At 45.3% G+C, this 20,367-nt stretch overlaps 1 protein-coding gene across 1 annotated transcript in view; it reads right to left on the bottom strand.

Annotated features, from left to right (window-relative positions):
* fras1 (Fraser extracellular matrix complex subunit 1) overlaps positions 1–20,367 on the bottom strand; it is a 135,469-nt gene that overhangs the window by 39,302 nt on the left and 75,800 nt on the right. The window contains exons 21-32 of the mRNA XM_061259739.1: positions 17,275–17,430; positions 15,908–16,054; positions 15,497–15,643; positions 13,484–13,624; positions 12,774–12,914; positions 12,041–12,181; positions 10,301–10,571; positions 8,902–8,986; positions 5,481–5,801; positions 2,705–2,864; positions 2,261–2,439; positions 193–309 (exon numbers count right to left, since the gene is read on the bottom strand). Of these exons, the coding sequence (XP_061115723.1) occupies positions 193–309; positions 2,261–2,439; positions 2,705–2,864; positions 5,481–5,801; positions 8,902–8,986; positions 10,301–10,571; positions 12,041–12,181; positions 12,774–12,914; positions 13,484–13,624; positions 15,497–15,643; positions 15,908–16,054; positions 17,275–17,430 (2,006 nt within the window). The remainder of the gene's footprint in view (positions 1–192; positions 310–2,260; positions 2,440–2,704; positions 2,865–5,480; positions 5,802–8,901; positions 8,987–10,300; positions 10,572–12,040; positions 12,182–12,773; positions 12,915–13,483; positions 13,625–15,496; positions 15,644–15,907; positions 16,055–17,274; positions 17,431–20,367) is intronic.

Genomic DNA, 20,367 nt, shown 5'->3' with positions numbered 1-20,367 from the left:
AATTTCATGTGAACCGGACATTTTCACATGAGATTGGCTTTTTTCACATGAGAAAACACAACATGTGACTTCCAGCTCTTTTATCTCATAAAATGATATTTATACTTCACACATGTGCTTTTTGGATTCCGGGTGTTCACATTTTGCACACAAGCTTGTTGCACAGGGCTGTTTCACTGCCGCGTCTCGTACCGTGATCTGCAGGTCGGACCCGGGGGAGAGCCGGGGAAACCCAGGCTTCTGTGGCATTACGCCGATCATGAAAGTCTGAGCGTCACTCAGCGTGTCCACAGACCCCTCGCTCGACATCTGGGGGAAAACCAACAAAACAATCCAAGTGAAAAGTCATTTTTAACTGCTTTATTCAAGAGTGTCAACGTTTTACTGCTTTGGGAGAGTCAACCTATCGGCAACCTATAGCCAAGTGGCTAAGCTGCTACACGAGGACCTGGGTGTTTGATGGATTAAACCCCAGTGTAGCCGTAAGCAATAAGATCATAGGCCCTTATCCCTGAACCCCACATTGCTCCAGAAGGGATTGGCCTAACCAACTGTAAGTCGCATCGGATAAAAAGTGTCAGCTAATTAACTGGAATTTAAAACTAGTTAATGTGCACGTTAGGCTTTGGACAGAGTCTTTGGGAGGTCGGTGAAAGGCAGCCGTCACCCAGGATCGAAACCTCAACCTGATAACAAGGCAGGCGTGCTACCCATTAGGGTGTTTCCAGACACCCTAATGGGTGTCTGGGCACATCACATTACATTACATCACATTACATTACATTAACAGGGACGTACAGTTAATTAGACTAAGCAGGAGACAATCCTGCCCTGGAGAATGCAGGGTTAGGGGCCTTTCTCAAGGGCCCAACGGCTGTGCGGATCTTATTGCGGCTACACCGGGGATCAAACCACCAACCTTGCGAGTCCCAGTCAGGGACCTTAACCACTACGCTACAGACCGAGCACTGTGGACTTAATCCCATGAAGCCAGCAGGTCTTTAAAGAAATGAAATTGTTATATTACGTGTAACCTTTAAGGGAATAACCAGCCAAATAAAGAGTTTCAACTCCTAGGATTAAAAAAAACCTCCTCAGGGTGGGATTAGCAACCCAAAGTCAGAGGTTATCGACTGTGTCAAACACAGAGTGCGGCATAGATGAATCCTGTTACCGTCACACATATCAGGATCCTCCAGCTAATATTTTAGTGCATGTTTTGACAAATGCTGTTGTGATACTATCGCTACAAATCACACGTTGCCAGCTCATAACATGAAACAGTAAATCACTTCAAACAAAACTGGTATGTACTGGCGCTAATGGAGGAATGGCCGCTCATCTTACTTCAGTGTTGCCACACTTTGCACAAAAGAATCTCTCCTATCGAGTCAATCTGTAGCAAGTTATGACTTCATATGAGCATTTCAGCAGCACTGATGAGCAAACTGAGGTAATGTTCGTGTGCGTAATCAAGCTCCCTTTCACTGCAGTTACATGCAATAACCCTATTCTCCCCGCCAAAGTTAAATCATGTGGTCTATCAAAACTGCAAATGGCTTTAAGCACTGTTCCTTTGGCTGTGTCTCATCACTGTTCTGCCAAGAATAATTAGGGACGAGTTAATGATGCATACAATTACACAATTTGTCAAGAAATAAACGCCAGTCCTACTTCGCACAGATAATCCGGGGTTTAATTCCACTTGAGTCTATTTGCATAAATGCAGAGTGGTGATGTGGTTTTAAAGCAGGAAGAAGAGGGTGACACTTATGTAAGCCAGAGTTCAGACTTTTCCTCACTGCTCTGCGTTAAAGAGTTTTTTGGAATGTCATTTTCTGCAACATTCTAAATCAGTGTTCTAGAATGCCACTTATTTCAATTACCAGCAGTGGTTGTGACATCAGCATTAGAATGTCCAGTTAGGAACATTCTAACCACATAGTACTTGTGCTCTGACACCTTAAAGGGTTAATGAACCCAGCTGGCCCTAACATTCCACCCATGCCGTGGGTCACTGCAGCCTGTATATTAGCCAAGATCCCCCTACTGTATCTTCCACCTGCCTCGTATAGCAAATTCCTTCCAGTCAGGGGATAAGAGTGATGTGGGGGGACAGAGGGGTTTTTGTTTTGGAAGCTCTTCAGGGAGGAAGGCAGCAGTTCTGCTTCAGAGAGGAGGGACGTTCTGTTCCAGGGTAAGGGCAGGGACATCATTTTAAACGGGGGAGGGGGTTAGGGACCTGTTTGAATCCGCTCACCTGAAACTGGAAAGTGTCGCTGGGTTCCCCCTCCCCGGAGTGGCGGTACCAGACGATGCCCTCGTTGACATCCTGCTGGGTGAAGGAGGTGGTGGGCGTGGCGGCTCGCCCGTCTGGCAGCCGCTGCCACCCGTCTGCCGGACCGTCAGCCGGCAGGGTCACCAGGAGCACCACGTCACCTGCACAGGTCCAATCACATTTCAGGAAAATTATCAGACCTGGGCCAAATATCTAATTTGTTTGGCACATGCAAAACCAATAACAATGATTGGTCATGATGTTTGTTTTTCAACACTCATTGGTTGTCTTATTAGTTTTGCACATCCAAAAAGTTTTTGCGTGTGTTAAAAGGTCTTAGAAGTGAGGTGACCCTAGTGCATTGGTTGACAGTCACACAAATACTACGACTGGCATTGCCTTAGATGTTGCAGGTTGAATGCTCACCATGTTTTGGCGATCCTTTGGAGGGGACGATGTTGTACAGGATCTGGGAGTCGCTGGAGCCCTTGTACTCAGCTCTCAGGTATCTCTTAGTGATCTGAACCATTCCGCCCTCACGAACCCAGGCAACGGGATGGGACAGCAAGTGAGGAGAGTTCCCGTCCTGTGAAACGTCAGAAAAGCATAATCGAGATTGCTTCATTTATTTATTAACCTTTATTTATACAGGGTGGGCTGACTGAGCTCTTTTACAGCAACACCCTGTTAATGCTCCCCCAAGTAGCCTAATCTGCATGTCTTTGGACTGGACTGTTGGAGGTAACCAGAGTCCTCAGAGGAAACCCACGCATACACAGGGAGAACATGCAACTCCACACAGAAAGGCCTAGGCCCGGATTCAAACCCAGGACCTCCTTGCTGTGAGATGACTGGCATGCAGTTTCTCTGGCTGATTTAAAAAGTTCAGGTCGGGACTCTCATCCATATTCTCAAAAGCCAGCCCTGAGAACTCCATGTGAAGTTGTATTTTCTTTTTACACCGGGACCCTTTGAGGCCTCGTGCGGATGATGACGTGTGTGGTCTTCATGAAAACCATGTCTCAGCACAAGCCAGAATCGGCACACAGGCAGATAAAAAATCACACAGTCAGCACTGCTCCAGGAGTTCAAAGCGCTACTGTATCACCGTCTCAAAGAACTCAAAGGACTCACAAGGTTACACACAGAACAATATAGAGAAGACGCCTTTCTGTGGAAACACCTGTGAATGAATATCTGTGAATGATTTCATAAGTAGTTGAGGCAAAGCATTGCACTTCAATGATGCATATTCTTGGTAATCTGTGCAGCGCCGGCGGGTCCAGATTATCTCGCCTCCAACTAACTGATATCAGCACCAGAAAGATGCTGTCAGAGTTTTCCTACTCATTTTCCAGGCAGTATAATTTTTCGGGCTTACGCATGCAGATTGCTGCCTTGGCTAATTGGTTTCCAGGTGCAGTCTAATTACTGATCAATTGGACTATCTTATTGGTAGGCGGGCTCTACCCTATATAAGACTCATTGTCCCTCTGCTCTGTGCTTGAGTGTTACATTGTGTTTCAGACACTGAGCCAGGTAGAGGTAGCCGTCAAGGCTGTTTTTTTCATTCAAGAATTAAAGGCGTGTTACCCCATTTCGGGTAACCGTATCAGGTTTTCTTTATAATTTTTCTTTCAAAATAGACTTGTGTACCAGGTTTTCGGTACTATTTTAGTTGGCGAAACGCCAACTAAAATAGTTTCTGTCCTGTTTTCCATAGTGGTTCCCGTAGATTATATTGCCGTGAACCCGAGATCATTTTAGTGGTTCTCACGCGTTCTGTGGGTAACTTGAAGATTCCCTATCCAGTTGCGTCTGGTCCTCCATCCCCGCTCCCTCACAGATGTTGCACGTTCCAAAATCATTTAGAGAATAAAGAATGAAGTAGGACCAGTTGCCACAGACCTTTTATATAGTTGTGTTTTTACCCTCTCCCAGTGGAGCAACAATAGACGACCGGAACGTTTCCCAGGGCCAAGAAAAGCGATCTGTGCTCGGAGGGGAAGAGAAAGGGATCAATCACTGCATCGTTAAGGCCTCGTTACTGAACGGCCTCGTTCATTAATCCGGCCGGCCGGACCCCCTTTGATCCCGGACATGGCCTGGCACCGGTACAGAGGTCTGTCCGCCGCCGCGGTAACCAGGTAAGCGACGGGCGGCTGATCCGCCGATGAATGCCTCGCGCCCGAGCTTCAAACAAAACGCGCAGTCGCCCCCGGATACCGCCAGCCCTCGGCTCGCTCAGCTTTCACTCCCAGCTCCGGAGCTCGACAGAGCGTGAGCGCAGGAACTTTGTCGGTGCCTACAGGGGAAGGTACACCGTCCGGATCAAATAACGGACGAAAAAAAAGGCTGGATTTTGAGCGCAGACAACAGGCTAGGAAGGCACCTGTAATTTGATACAGGTTAATAGGACAACGTGGTCCATAGGATATGTGGTGTGAACTGTGTGTCTGTGTGTGTGTGTTTCATTAGGAATGCAATGAGGCCTGCAGAGAACACTGTATGGGACACAATGGCAGGAACTGGAGAAGACCCAACACACTGCCGCTATCTGTCTAGACATCACCTCCATGGAGGCAGGCCCTGCCTTGTTCCCCTTCCTCTGGCATTCAGAAAGGGTGATAATTAGGGAAGAAGCCATCTTGGCTGACCGCCAACTCCTGCGTCGCTTTGGGCGGCTGGCTCAGCCTCTCAAGAGGAGGGCTGCCTGCTCACCTCCTGTCCTTAGTCACGGTCCCACCTCATTCCCATAAACCCCCAATTTCAGGACCCCTATGGGAAAGACATCTATTCCAAAATATGTCATGCCTTTAGACACCAGCAAAATGCTGAACATTTTAAAGAAGCATAAAAGAAGGGCCTTACGAAGACTGTTGGCATGGATCTGCGGGAGTGAATCATTTCAAATACATAGTGTTTGGGGTGACATGGTGGCATAGTGGTTAGCATAGTGGATGCCTTTGCAAGAAGGAGGTTTGTGGTTTGAGTCATCTCTGAGTGGAGTTTGCATGTTCTCCCCGTGTTTTCCAGGGTTTCCCCCAGGTACTCCGGTTTCCTCCCACGATTCAAAGACATGCAGCCCAAGGACTACAGGTAAAAATTAGCCACCCTGGCTAACTTGGGCACATTTACAGAAAGATAATTCAACTAATAAATAAAATTTGTAAATTAAACAAGGCCTACACCCCCACACTACCTTCTGGGCCACATTGATGTGGAAGAGGAGGTTCTGGTAGCTGTGGCCGTCGTTGACCTGGAGGAGGATCTGGTCGTGGGGCTGTTCGGATCCGTCATGGACGTACCGCACCTGCTCCTTCACCAGCTCTTCCAGCTTGAACTGCGACAGCGGCTGGTCGCTATGGAGACGCACCAGGCGGCCATGTTGGGGCGGGTCCCGCACCATGACGAGCACGTCCTGAGGGTTGTCATCGTCTTCGATCCTCAGCGAATCCGTCTTGATGGGAGCAGCCTCCCCTCGGCCAACCAGTAGGGGTTGGTTGGAGAGGACGTATGGGGCCTATGAGACAGAGGACGGTAAATGGCCTGCATTTAAATATTGCTTTTATCCAAAGCACTTCGCAATGAATGCCTCTCATTTGCCCATTCACACACACACTCACACACCACCGGCGATAGGCTGCCATGCCAGCTTGTCAGGAGCAATTGGGGGATAGGTGTCTTGCTCATGGACACAAATACCCAGGGCAGGGGATCGAGACGGCATCCTTCCAACTGCCAGATGACCACTCTTACCTCCTGGGCAAATGTCGCCCCCGTTACATTAGGGTCATTAGGGTAGGAAGGTCAAGTTAGGTACTGAGGTAACGGCAAAAAAAACTGGGGCCGCACTATGTCTTCCTCTCCTTCCGAGAGGCCCCACTGCTGCCAGGGAATAAATATTTGCGCTGAGGAATATGGTCCATCATCTTGTGCTGCAAGCTTTATGGGCACAGATTGAAAAAGAAAAACGTGGCGTACGGGGGCCAGCTATGGCAAGTTTCCATTCTACTCAGTCAGCTCTACCTGAACTGCATCTAACACCATCCAAGGAGCCGACAGCCGAGCCAATTATGGAACGAGGCTAACTTCTGCTCCTACCGAGATCAAAGCAAGCAGCAGAGACCACCTACTGAGACGGGTATTCTTTAAAGTGGCTACGCATTCGCATAAGAGGAGCACGGATATATTATTCAAGGAGGTTTGTAGCGTATTAATCTGATTTATTTTCCCTCAGCAAACCTACATTGGGACTATGCACGATGGGAGGTCTAATCACACACCTTCCCTTACAGAGTTCTGCTTGTACAGGAGACGTTGCATCAAATTAGACCAAGTAACTGGGTTAAAGGCCTTTGATAGAACCCTTTCTTCTGGTTCTATACCAGGCAGCAGAACAAAAACCCCTCATGTTTTGAAAGAACAGACTAAACTGGCGCATCTCAGAGGCCAAACTGCATGTTCGGAAACTCACGGTGCAGCGCTAAACACGGAGGAGGTGTTAAACTGGGGTCCTGACTCACCGTGTTATTACAGATCCCATGATGCTCATCGCGAAGGGTAGGGGGGTTCCCCGGTGTCCTGGCTAAATTCCAAACATGGCTCTTTGAACCTGCCGCCTAATCATCCCCTGATTCAATAGGCTAAAATATTGTTTATACTCTATCTTAGTTGATGTGCGGTGAGCGTTCTGCCATACAATGGCAGCCGTGCATCACCCAGGTGGGTGCTACACATTAGTGGTGTTTCCCCCGCCTCACTGCAAATATATCACAATATAGTAAGTAGTTCAAGGAATTCTTCTTCTTATTATTATTATTGTTGTTATTAGTATTGAACAGACCTTTATGTCTTGAGAACTGCCCGGCCTCTTGGATCTCAGCAGGTTCAAGCTGTGGATAACTACTGCATGCAGCTGCCCAGCTGTGGCTGAAAGTCTATACCGCTAGCGTGAGTTTGGAAAACAATGAGAAGGGCCCCCTGCCTGCTGCGTGCCACAACAAGAACACTGTTCCACAAGGCCTCGGGCGTCTAAAACCTTTTAACGGCTTCACCTTTCTTGTTTACAGACTGCCCAGGAGGTCCATATTTTAGCCGGTTGCTGTCACATAGGCACTGGTCGGTTCTGCTATGTTTGTGAGGATTGAATAAAGCTTTTGTTTAATGCCTTTTTTATTTTGAGTTTTGGATTTGAGAACACAGCATAAAAATAGAGTTTGAAATGGACCCTTCCCTATGGAAATGATGCTCTGAACAGTGCTCTGCACTCCCAATCTCTATCCCTCGGAAAGCAGATAATTCACAGCTTCACAGTTAGGAAACCAGCTGCTGCGACAAACAAAGAATTCAGTTATTTCCTTTCTGAAATATGTACCCCAAAATATGAGGGAGTCTAGAGATATGGCATAGATATCATGGCCATGTTGAAAGTTGTGTGTAATTGGGAAGCTCACTAACTATACAGTGTTTAAGGTCTTGTTTGACATTATTAACAAGGGATGTGTCACTTTGGAATACTACACTTTGTTCAGTCCTCAGAGAGAAATAATTCTGTTCTGATAAAGCACCCTGCATCTCGCCACTCGAGCTAAATAGCTGAGGTCAGAGACAAAGCCACATCCGTCGAGACTGCAGATGTTGCCGGGAAAATGTTCATCCCCATAACAATGTGCAGGGACATAGAATGCAGTACTATTTGTATAGCAGTGGGATACTTCTCGGCTCAGAAATTTCATGAATTGTGTCAAAAGAGGAAGCCTTTGGATTTGTTGCTCGTGTCGCTGAATCGGTGTTGAGGATTTCTCGCACAAGCACCTGCTAGTGCGTTGCTGACACACCATTGGCGGTACGGCCGAGGAGATGAGTGATGACTCAGGCCGGGAGGAGAGGGGACTATGAGTGTGTGTACCCACCATGCTTCACTTGAGGTATTCTTGCACATTTTGGTTTTTAAATGTATTTGTTGTGACTGATTTTAATGGTTTTATTGTTAAAGCTGGGATCTTTGGGCGCGAGCAGAATCTGGGCAGGAGAAGAAAGATTTTGAATGTATACAGCGAGGAAAAATCAACCCCCTCCTCTTCGTCACCCACGCTGGTTTGACGTTGCTGTGGCCAGTCAGCCTCTCAGGGACGCGCGCCACAATTATGATAGGCAGGTAAGCCTGGCTGAGAGCAGCCCTCATTGGATGTTAGCAACAGGAAGCGATAAAAAACCAAAGTCCATGAAAATCTGTCCTGGGACAGTCACAGATATCAGCTTTTTTGCCCCAGAGCAGGTTAATTGCTAGCTGTCTGAATGCGAAGAGAATTTCACCAAATATTACCAAAAAAACTTGCCCCGGCTTTAAGAGTTTTAGTGTCTACTGTTGTGTTTTATTGTTTCTATCGATTGATTGTATTTATTTTAACATTATTTGTATTGCTTGTTTTATATATTTTTTAATAGTTTAATGAAAACATTGTTTTTAAAAAAATGATGAGCCAAGTTGGGCTGAATGGCCAGTTGCCGTCTAATCTATTTTACGTTTTCACTGTCTGTTGCTGAAAGGGGGAGCAGGTGATGGGGCCGGGTATGGGGGGGTAGGACCTCGTATCTGGTTCCCCCCCCCCTGCTCTTACCTGCAGGGACACAGCCTGGACATTAACTGCCTCCGGCTGGGAGAAGAGCTGCTGGTCACTGACCCTCAGGGTGAAACGGCCGCTCCTGCAACACAAAGCACAGCCAGCGCGCTAATTAGCCTGGAATTAATGAGCCGGCGGGAGAGAAAAGGACAGAGAGAGCGGGAGACAGGGAGAGAGACAGGGAGAGGAGCAGAGATAGAAAGGAGGAAGTGACAGAGAGAGGAAAAGAAAGAAAGAGAAATAGATAAGAGCGCAACAAAGAAGCAGCTAAGAACAGAGGTATGAAAAGCTACAAAAGATGGATAGACAGAGGAATAACCGTGAGAGGAGGAGAGGAGAGAGAGGCATGATGACAGCCCGAGAGAAAAAGGGACAGAGAGCTGAAAGGAGGCTCAGGTCATGACGGAGAGATAGAGAAAAGAATGATAGAGCAAAACAGAAAATAACAGGGCGGGGGGGGGGGGAGGACATTCCTGTGGCGGTTCCAGCGTGTGACCTGATCTGTGACCCCCCCCCACGGGAAGCACAAAGAGCCTCAGCGCGGGAGGCCGCGAAGAGTCAGCGGGGGGGTCTGATTGGCTGAACCCTCTGTGAGGTCATTAAGAACCCTCTGTGAGGTCATTACATTTAATTACCTCTGTGGAGGCACTGGAGCGTTTGACAGGGGATTGGCTTCCTCCCCCGCACCTCCCCCCCCCCCCGCACACACGCTAGCATCAAAAGAAATGATCTTGACTCAGCGATTCCCAGCACAACTCACACCACAGAGGGGGCCAGAGCAGATTCTGATTCAGTCAACCCAAAGTACCTGAGAGCCACACACAGATGGTGCGGCTACAACATTAAAAGGATGCTAAAAACCAGATGCCGCAATGCTTTTCATGAGAAATCCCTCTCTTTATAGGGCCCAAATTCGACGTGCTGTATCATGGTATTGAGTGATAATGTTTATTTTCAATAACTAAAGTTTCAATCTGTATTTTTTTATATAGCATTTGGTACCTAAGAAAAATAAAGCACTTGATTAAAGCTCCTATAAAATAGCTTTGTTTCAAATGGAACTCTGGTACTTGGAGTGCGAAAACTAACTTTTGTGATGACCAGTCACCATGCAAGGCACCAACCAGCTCGTTGGGAGCAATCATGGGTGCAAGTTCATCATGGGTGCACCCATGACAGGGGAAGGAACAGGCAGGCAACCTTCCGACTGCCAGACGACCGCTCTGAGCTAATGTCACCCGCCTCAAGAGATCTGACTGCAGCACCTACTCAGACCCGAAAGCAATTGCATCAGATGTGGATGTGCACTGACCGTCACCAGGAGATTACAAACACAAGAAAAACCTGAATCAGAACAGGGTCCCTATCGAAGCCAGCCACGCATCAGCGCTCTCACTTTGATTTGTCCTTGGCGTGGGCGAATCGGATAGCTTTGTCTCGCAGCTCGGCGAAGGTGAAGGTGTCGTCTCGGGCCAGGCCCGTCTCTCTCCCATTGGCCAGGCGGACCAGCCGGCCGTTGGTCGGGGGCTGGACCACCTGGAAGACCAGCTCCTCCACGGAACCATCCGGATCCTGCGCCGTCATGATCGACAGGTCCAGAGGACTGGCTCCGCCCACTTTCACCAGCAGGGAGCTGTTCACGTGCAGGGAGGGGGCATGGCTATTCGCTATGGAAACCAAGGGATACAGCATAAATTCCGATTCATTTTTAGGTAACATTTTTCTGGAACCCCTCCCAATAAGGTTGACATAACACTGTCAAACATTTCTGTGACATAAGATGGCATAATAGATGATGGCAGTTCATGTCAAATTTTTTTACAGATGTTGTCATCTGTTATGCCATCTTGTGCCAGCTGTTATGTCATGTGTATGGCATTGTTTTGTCAGGCTTTTGGCGAGGGGTTCAAGTAAAGTGTTAAAAATTCTCTTTGAACATTTTTTTCCACACACTCACTATAAGCTAGACAGTACTAAAGGACAGCTAAAACAATTTCAGTAATGGCATTGAGTTGCCTGAGACTGTTTGGCTTTCTCATATTTTATTGCCCTACTGTTACTCTGTAAAGCATCTTTGTGACACATCTTCTGTAAAAAGCGCAATACAAATAATATGTTATTGAATTGAATATATTGACCATCTCATATATTTTGTGCCCTACTCTTACTCCATAAAGTGTTTTTGTAACAGTCTTTGTAGCAGTACACAAATAAAATTGAATTTAACGGAATTGAATATATACACTCTCAGAAGAGTTCCAATAGGCTCTTCTGTGTCTCCATAGAGGAACCCTATCTATTTTAGTTCAAGGGTTTTTTGCTGAGCAACATGATTCAATCGGGGAGCTTTCTGGCCTACCAAAGAACTAAAAAGGGTTCCCCTATGGAGACAAAAAAGCCAAAGAACTCTTCTTTCTGAGTGTATATATGCTTTCATGAAGCACAGAGTTATGTTTCCTTCTTTGGGGAAAGAATCTGAAGAGACATGATTTTTGAGCTGCTTCATTTTAATTCAGACATATACACAAATTCCATACATATTCTTAATAATTAATAACTGTCTTCACAAATTTAATAATGCTGGATGCTTGGACACTGACACAAGCCTAACTTTTATCCCTGTATGACCCATAAACTTTAAATACTTAGGATGTACACAGGGTATGAATATCAATATTTTTAGGTCCACCTGTACACCAGCTAGTTAATGGAAATATCTAATCAGCCAATCATTTGGCAGCAACCCAATGCATAAAAGCATGCAGACGTGATCAAGAGGTTCAGTTGTTGTTCAGACCAAACATCAGTTAACAAGTAAACTTTGTTAGGGCCAGACAGGGTGGTTTGAGTATCTCAGAAACGACTGATCTCCTGGGATATTCATGCATGACAGTCGTTGTTCATGAGAAGTCAACTACCATTAACTACCATAAAATCCCAAGCCTGCCATATGGCACTCTCAATCTTATACCTTTTCAACCAATCGAAATGACTGCGATACTACTGTTTTCAGCCCCTAATAAAACCCTACAAAATTAGCTCACCTTTCTCAATTTGTGGGGATTTGGGTGGAACCACTCAATATTGGGTTTGGGACTGAAAGGGCGAATAAGAGGGGGTGGTGATACCACAGTACCTTTGCAGGCTCTGCTCCTGGTGTCGGCATAGAAACCGTGGCCACAGTCTGCCACACACAGCCCGTTCTTACGGTAGGTTCTCTCACTGCACAGCGTACAGTCCTGGGCCCCCTCGCACTGCACACACTGAGCAGAGCATGCTGGGAAACAAACACAAATTCTGAGCGCAGAACCTGACTTCCTCCTGCTCTGCAGTTTCCTGTAATGTCACTACAGCCCAAGCATGCTAATCGTGCTAAAAGGCTTTGAATTCTGGTCTTGGCTGGTCTCTGGGTACTGGCTCTGTTTTGGGTGGTGGGTAAAATCGCTCCATTGTAAAAGCGATCCATCAGAGGTTTGAACAGAATAAAATACAACAAATTCCCACTTTGTGACAAGGCACTCCCAAATTCAATGCTCCTACCCAGGAATCATTTGTCTATCTGCAATAAATTTTACATATGAAATTACACCCATATAATACATAAACCTATCACCTGTTAATGCTACGTGACCAAACAGTTTTTGAGGCTTTACTCTAAATAACGTGTTCTGTTGCTTATATATGTATGAAGTAATTAAGTGGTAAAACATTTTAAAAAATCAATCACATCTTATTCCTTTAAATCACATCTCAGGGTTGTGCTTTGTCATGGACTATGACATTCCTGCAGTGAATAAAATGAATTTCATTGGCCGACTGGCATAATAAATGAATTTGACTGGCTGACAGGCGTTAGAGGAGGGGCTCACCGGCGCACTGCCATGTAGAAGAATCCAGAAAGTGTCGCTGGCCACATTCCTGAACACACTGTCCCTGGAGCAGCGCGAAGGGCGTCTGGCACTTCCTGCAACGACCGGGGCCCTGGCACTGCTCACAGTGGGCATCACAGCCTGGGCACAGACACCAGGAGAGGCTCAGCGTGCACACACACACACACACACACACACACACACACACTGCAATACGGGCAGCTACGGTCACACACTACACACAAGTCTTTAACCCTTTGAAGAGTAAGTTCTTTGGAATCTTTTTTTTCTTTTTATTATAAGTCATTGTTCAAGAACTGCATTGCTTTTGATAACCAGTAGTGAGTGTGACATTACCATCCTCACCAATTTAGCCATTTTTGCATAACGTGAACATTTACTACCATTTCAGGCATGATAGAAATGTCTTCAAAATTATATTTCATATAGGTACTTACATGCCTTTAGAATACTCATACAAAGTGTCATCTTTCCACACCAAACAGAATGACTTCTGTGGTCTTTGTCATTTTTCTTAACATTATCAAATATAAGCACATAATTGTGATCATAGACCTTAAAGGGTGATAGAATGTCTGGGTAACATTTGATCAGCTGAATAAAAGATTATAAAAGGGATTAAACATTTAAGACTGAAATCAATTATTTGATTGAATCAAAGTTAAGCTAAGTAAATGCCAGGCACTGACTCAGACAGCTGTCTCCATCCTGGAAGGACCCGGCGGCGCAGCCATGGACACAGACGCCGTCCTGGAGGACGTATCCCTCCATGCACTGCAGGCAGTCGGTGCGCAGAGGGCCCCGGCAGGCGTTACAGCTCCAGTCACACTCTGGGAGAACAGGGGGAGAAAGCGACTCAGCAAATTCCACTTTGTTTCATGTCACCCAGGTAGTGAACCTTTCCTTGTCATTCACAGGAGGGCTGCTGAACACAAGCCGGAGAGCTTAGTATGTGTTCCACCTCAAACGTAGGACAACCCCAGCAACTGCAGTTTAGCACAACCACCCCTCTGACACTTCTACTGTCTTAACTGTAATATCCTGTCACCCAGCAGGATGAAGCAGCTCATACGGCCAATACATTCCCTGTTTATACTCCTACTTAAACAGCAGCGTTCACTACCGTAGCAAGCTGAGTTCAGCTTTGGCAAACTCTCTGTCTCTCCGGAAATAAAACTCCTCCTCCCACCCTCCGCGTTGACTTTATTCATCTGAAAATCGAAGGTTCTGTGTATTCGATTTCCCTGTCTCAGTGGCGCTTGGTGCCCAAGCCGACCAGATCTCATTAAGTCTGTGTGTCTCCAAGGGAAATACCGAGCCAGGAGAAACAAAATGGCTGTTCCTTTCTGAGCCCCTGGTTTACTTCCCCATGAATAAGAGCACTGTCAATCTTCCGTATGGAATAAGAAAAAGTTACAACAACTGTAGTACTATCGACTAAGAAGGATAACGTAGAATACAATATGCACTCAAGGTTTCAACCGTGACAGATAAAAACAAAATAGAAAGGATGGCTGACTACGGCAGTTCCATTTAAAAAACAAATGCCAGTCTCCCCAAGAAAATAAGCAACAGCTCGTTAATATGTAACATGCACAATGTAACTGAAGCTTGAAATGAATTTCCAGTTGCAGGAAACCAAAATAAATACTTTAAAAAACTTTAGAATGAAGGCCACGGACTGTTTGGTTTGTCATATTAAGCATACAGTACATGTATAACAAGTCAACGACCATCCATCGGAAAATCCATTTCTAACTTTTTGCTACATCCCACCAAACACTTCAGGTGTCAAAATATATGAGATGGTCAGGGTGTCATCTTAAGATGAAGATAAGTCTTTAGAGTGTCTCCCATCTTTCCATGCAGGCATTTCTGCTGAGCCACATGTGCATAAAATACTGCACAAGAACAATATACGTACTGTGTTATAATATACAATATAACATTAATGCTGACAACGGGCCACTCAGTCTACTTTGGCCCAACATTTTACCATATAATAATGGAAAAAAAAGGAACATAAAAAGTAATAGAAGTATTATTTGTGGTATTCAAATAATTTGCTCTTCAGCACTGTGTCTTGCAATGAACACAGAGAAAACAAATGTTTAGTTATTTTGTAAAACATGTTTTGGTACCATTTCAAGATGCAGTGGTGAGCCACTGCTCCACAGTATACAACTCAATTCCCACTGCACCAGTAGAACAATTACTCATTACAGAACATGTACCGAAAGAAAAATGTGCTTCACCAATGCAGTATATAAAAACCCCTTTGTTGAAACAGCCCAAGAAGCAATAAAAAGATATTAAAGTATCAGTTTACAGTAAATCACTGTGTAAAGAAAGCATAGTCTTCTACTGTGGTTGCGGTACTTCCAATAAGGCCTGATTCATGCTTGATCCACAGCCTCTATATGGAGGGTCTATACAGTACTGCCCAGAGACTCTGTACAGAGATTGCCTTCATAGGTACAATCATTTCAGTCCGTTCCGGATAGCAGAGCATGCTACAGAGACAATATAATAGCTCTGTTTGACCATCCGGATCCATACAGAGCTTGCGGTACGTTAACGCGCAGTTTTTGCTCAGTAGGGACCCTCCAGCAGCATCTCTGGACCCACCGCATGGCCCCTCTGTAGAGGCTGCTGGAGGAAGCGTAAGAACGGGTGTGAAATGGCGTCCGGGGCGTGGTTACCTCGGCAGGCGCGGGTGGTGGTGTTGAGGTAGTACTGGTGGGCGCAGGTCTCATACTGACACTCGCCGAAGAGCAGGACCTTCGCCGGGTCACGGCAGGACGTACACACTCCCGCCAAGTCACACGTCAGACACTGGCTGTCACACGCTGCAAATGAGACCGACACATTTATACAGGAACAGAACTACACGTACACAAATATACACAAGTATATACACACACATACGTACACACACACTCATACAAACACACATACATGCGCATGCACTCACACACACATACACACAAACACACTCCATTTCACACTTAATTTCATCATTCTTAGCATTCGGAGCACTCCTATGCAGCTACTACCATATAAACCACAGTGGACGATCCTCTGAAAGCTAAAACAGCTAAAACAGCACCCACCCCGACACACACGCCCCCCGTCGGCGTAGTATCCCTGAGGGCATCCCGGGACACACTGGCTGGCCGGGGACAGGACCGAGGGGGCGGGACAGGAAGTGCAGGACAGCGGGCCCTCGCCCCCACAGCTCTCACAGGACGGGTGGCATTCTGGGAGAAAAGTTAAAAAAGGAAAAGTACACAATGCACTTACTGCGACCCTGTTCCAGTGAATCACATCAGAAGTCATTTTAAATGTCTATAACCGCCTGCCAAAAACGCTGAAATATGAAGAGAACACAAGTATCACAGTCGTATATTCTGGAGGTCCAGGTGCCCTCTTGGGTCAATTGCTTCCATTATGTTTTTGGAAAACGGGTAAACATGTTTGGATCCGCAAAGTGCCACAGAATTTATATCAGACGTTCTTTGGCTTGGTTGCTTCCCGAAAACATCTTGTGATGGTACTTAAAGTGAAGATCTGCAAATCACAGCAAGCTAGAGAATGGAGGCCTAGTTCACCTCAAAGCACTCAGACAAAAAAAAAACTCTTTCAGTGGAAATCGATACTCTGAGCAAGATCATGTGAAAGACTCTAATGTGATTCCGAAGTTTAATTTAAACTGATCTGATATCCTTGGTTACAGCATATCGAGTTCTGGAAAACACATGTTAAGTATGCACACGTCTTGTTAACACATGTTCCAGTTACAATGGCAATTTCACCATACAATGAAACATTACAATATAACAGACAGTGACAGCCCTATAGAATGTATGTAAACAAGCAATACATTGCAGTGGCTAATGAAGAGAAGTGGGTCCCTGTTAATTTAATGGAGAAGGTTACCAGACCAGACTAAAACTAATTTCATCAGGCAATGAAAACAACAGACAGTTCAATAAAGAATGCATCTGATGAAACTGGTTTAATCCAACTGCAGGGGATTGTGGGTAAATATTGAACTTTAAAGTAGAACACATACATTCCTTATGGTGAATGTTCTTGGCTGATGAAAAAACATTATTGCGGGACAATGAAATGTCAATAATCAAAACATGGGTACTGCACACCCAATCCATAAAATATACAGCATGTATAATATTCTGAAATACACATTTATATTAGCAAAGACATGTGATATTGATTCTCTAATTCAAGTTTATATATTCACAGGTGAATACTGAAAGTTATCCACTACTGATAGCTTCGATACGCTCATGCACATTAAAATGTCCAGTGTTAATTAAACTCTAACAGAGTACATATGAGTCCAATAAGGGTAAGGCTATTGTGAGGGATAATGAGTTTGATAGGGACTGTATACACTCTATAAGAGCTATTTTAACACTGTGTAAGGGTAGAGTAAGGATACTCTGGTCAGACTCACTCCTGCAGGCTCCCTGTTGGCTGTAGGCCTCGGACGGACAGTAGGGCACACAGCGGTCCTTCAGGAGCAGGAGTCTCTGGTCCCTACACCACAGACACACACTCCCCCCATCCTGGCCCCTGTGGGCCACACAGCGCTGACAGTCCCCATGGCACTCTGAGAGAAAGAGAGGGGAAAGGAAGAGAGAGGGAGGGAGGATGACAGAGAGAGAGCAAAGGGAGAGAGGGAGAGGAGGAGAGAGGGGGAGAGCGAGAGGCAGAGGGAGAGGGAATGAGGGAGGGAGAGATCATTTTTACTTTTAAGGTCTCCTTTATTGCACTGGACAAAAAAAATAAAACTGATGTTTGCACAGAGAGAGAGAGAGAGAGAGAGAGAGAGAGAGAGACTTTGACTTGATGTTCTTTAATGAGTCATCTAGTTACAATAACTTGGGCAAAGAGAAAACCAAACACTTGGGCCACACACACCCACCCACAACACACACACACACACACACACACACACCACCATCTATAACAGTCAGGACTACAAAAAACAAAGGCAACAAACTCATAATAAAATAAAAAAATTGCGAGGGAGATGGAGATGGAGAGAAGAGAGAGAGCGAGAACAAAGAGAATGAGAGTTTGAGTGTGAATGAGAGAAAGGGCAATCAGTAATGAGAGTATGAGTGTGAATGAGAGAAAGGGCATTCAGTTCAGGGCTTGCTGTTACTCCCATTAGGCCCACCCTAACAGTAGTGTGAAGACAGCGAGTGGTTTAATCTGCCCCCATCTGAGGAGGGCGCGTCTGACTGACTGTGAGAATCTGTGAGTGAGTCTGGAGGTGTGAAGATACGCATCTGTAGACAGCAACACGCGATGCAGGAATAACAAACATCGGCAGGCATGAACAGGGGCGGCGAAGCATGTTCTCAAAGCATTCTACCACGATTATGTTTACACGTCAAATCTGTGCCAACTCACGAAGTTCAGCAAAAGAATTACAGTGCGTCTGGGCTTCCTGAGAACAAAAACGCAACACGAAACCTGGCTTTTCAAAAAGAAAAAAATAATCTCATTCCTGGACCTGTTCCCTATCCACTTAATGGAGACATTAGGGGTCTGAGGTATTTTGGAAAGCACATTTAATGAAGTCCTAACTCCCCAAATGTCAAATTACATACCTTCTAATTCCTTAATAGCACGTAAATGAAAATGAAAAGTCTGCAACCAAATCTCATTTCTACTTGTAAGGTTATGGCATGACAGATGTTTTGTGCGTTTCTGGAAAAAAGTGCAGGGTTTGAGATATTAATTTCTACCTGCCCAGGTGGGTGTCTGTCTTTGCTGTTACTACGGCCAAAAACAACATCATGGTCCAAAACCAGACTAGAGTCTTGTTTAAATTCCATGATCGTAAAACCAGCAATCTGGAAGCTTCTCAGCATTATAGGTGAATCTGAACCTGACAAAGCCTCACAGAGCAAACATTTGTCCATTCTTATCATATAAGGGTACAGCACGTTCCATTTTGTGGGGTAGCCACAAAGTGTTTTAATTAGCGATGAAGGCATCGATGCTATATCACACCATACCACAACCAGCAGACAAAACAACACGTGCAGAATCCCCCAGAGTAAAAATACACTCACGGCGACACTGCAAATCAAACTCGTTGACACGAGCAGCACGCGTAAGGGACTCGAATAATTACGCCTTCTGAGAGTTTCTGCCACCTGAACACCCTGTCACCGACATATTAAATATAAAATGATGCAAAACTCTAATTAACTTCAGAAAGCGCCATGAACAAACCGGTAGACGGCTGTCTGAAGCCGCCGACAGGGATGAGTGTCTCGTTTCGGAGAGAAGTGGGGGCCGGGGCAGAGTGCGTTTAATAAACAGATGAAAAGAGCGCGATTGCACAATGTTCTAATTAATGTGTTAATGGGTTCTCTTGTTTACATTCAGGGCTGAACATAACGGTAACACCTAAATGAAACGATGGAAAGATTTCCACAGCTTGCCTGGTTCCTGATTCTTTAATATTTAAAGGCAAACTATGCCCTAAATCCATGCTGTGCTATTTTATTGATTCCTCCACTGTTGTTAAAAAATTTTATTTTTCGAAGTTGTGGCTGTATAGATATCTTAGGTGCCTGGCACTGCATCCTAATGACTGAGATGTAGACAGGCAAAAAATCCTAGTTAAGTTCTTTGGAGACAGGCCACACAGCCATTAGTGGCCACCAGTAGTCAAATTTGGGTTTTATAGTCCATCACATTTCAGGTTCAGCAACATATTAGTGCAGAATAGTGCAGTCCAAATGATATTACACAAAATTGAAAAATGGCACCATGGATAACTGACTGCCCTTAGCACCTTGTGAAAATACTACTGACATATTCTGGCACTTTCCACCTTATAAACCTGAGTACACTGTGGTTACACAGGTAGGCTCCAGAAGGAGATGAGACCAGGCAGGCAGTGATTGAGAGCAGCATTAAACTCATAAAGCAGTGTTCCCTGCCACTTCCGTGACTGAGATCTCTGATTAAAGATTTAAAGTGCTGCACTCTGGGGACACAGACTCAAGGAGCATCAGAGTGACTTACATGCAGATAAATTCATTCGACTCGACGCTTTAAACATTTAACAGCCCCCTCCATTCAACAGCTGTTTCCCATAATTCAGCTGCCACACGGGTCACCTTGCAAAAGATGAAGAATCGGTTGATTAGCTTCGAGCAGTCTGGCTGCTACCACCCACCGGAGAAAGTAATCGCATAGTTCCCCACCATTCACAAGGAAACAGATCAACAGATAGAGTCGATCAAACTCAAAATAATGAATAAAAAATAAGAAGAATTTCATAATTTTCCCATTTTTTCCTTCTTCCCCAGAGCTGCAATGTGTAGAGTCCTCTTGTGCACTCCTATACTATAATATTAATACATATACAATACAGTCCTCACAGCACAACAGGAGAGAGCAACAGCAGCACTAATCTGTATCTCTCAGTTGTAATATCTGCACTCCTCTGTGTACTTGAAGTACAGTTGGGAGTAACAATACTTTTGCTAACCCAAGCCTTGCTGGCTTAAATCAGCTA

The sequence above is a fragment of the Conger conger genome, chromosome 11 (assembly GCF_963514075.1).
Source record: "Conger conger chromosome 11, fConCon1.1, whole genome shotgun sequence".
NCBI lineage: Eukaryota > Metazoa > Chordata > Actinopteri > Anguilliformes > Congridae > Conger > Conger conger.
Note: the sequence above shows the minus strand (reverse complement) of the source record. Positions and strands in the feature narration are given on the sequence as shown.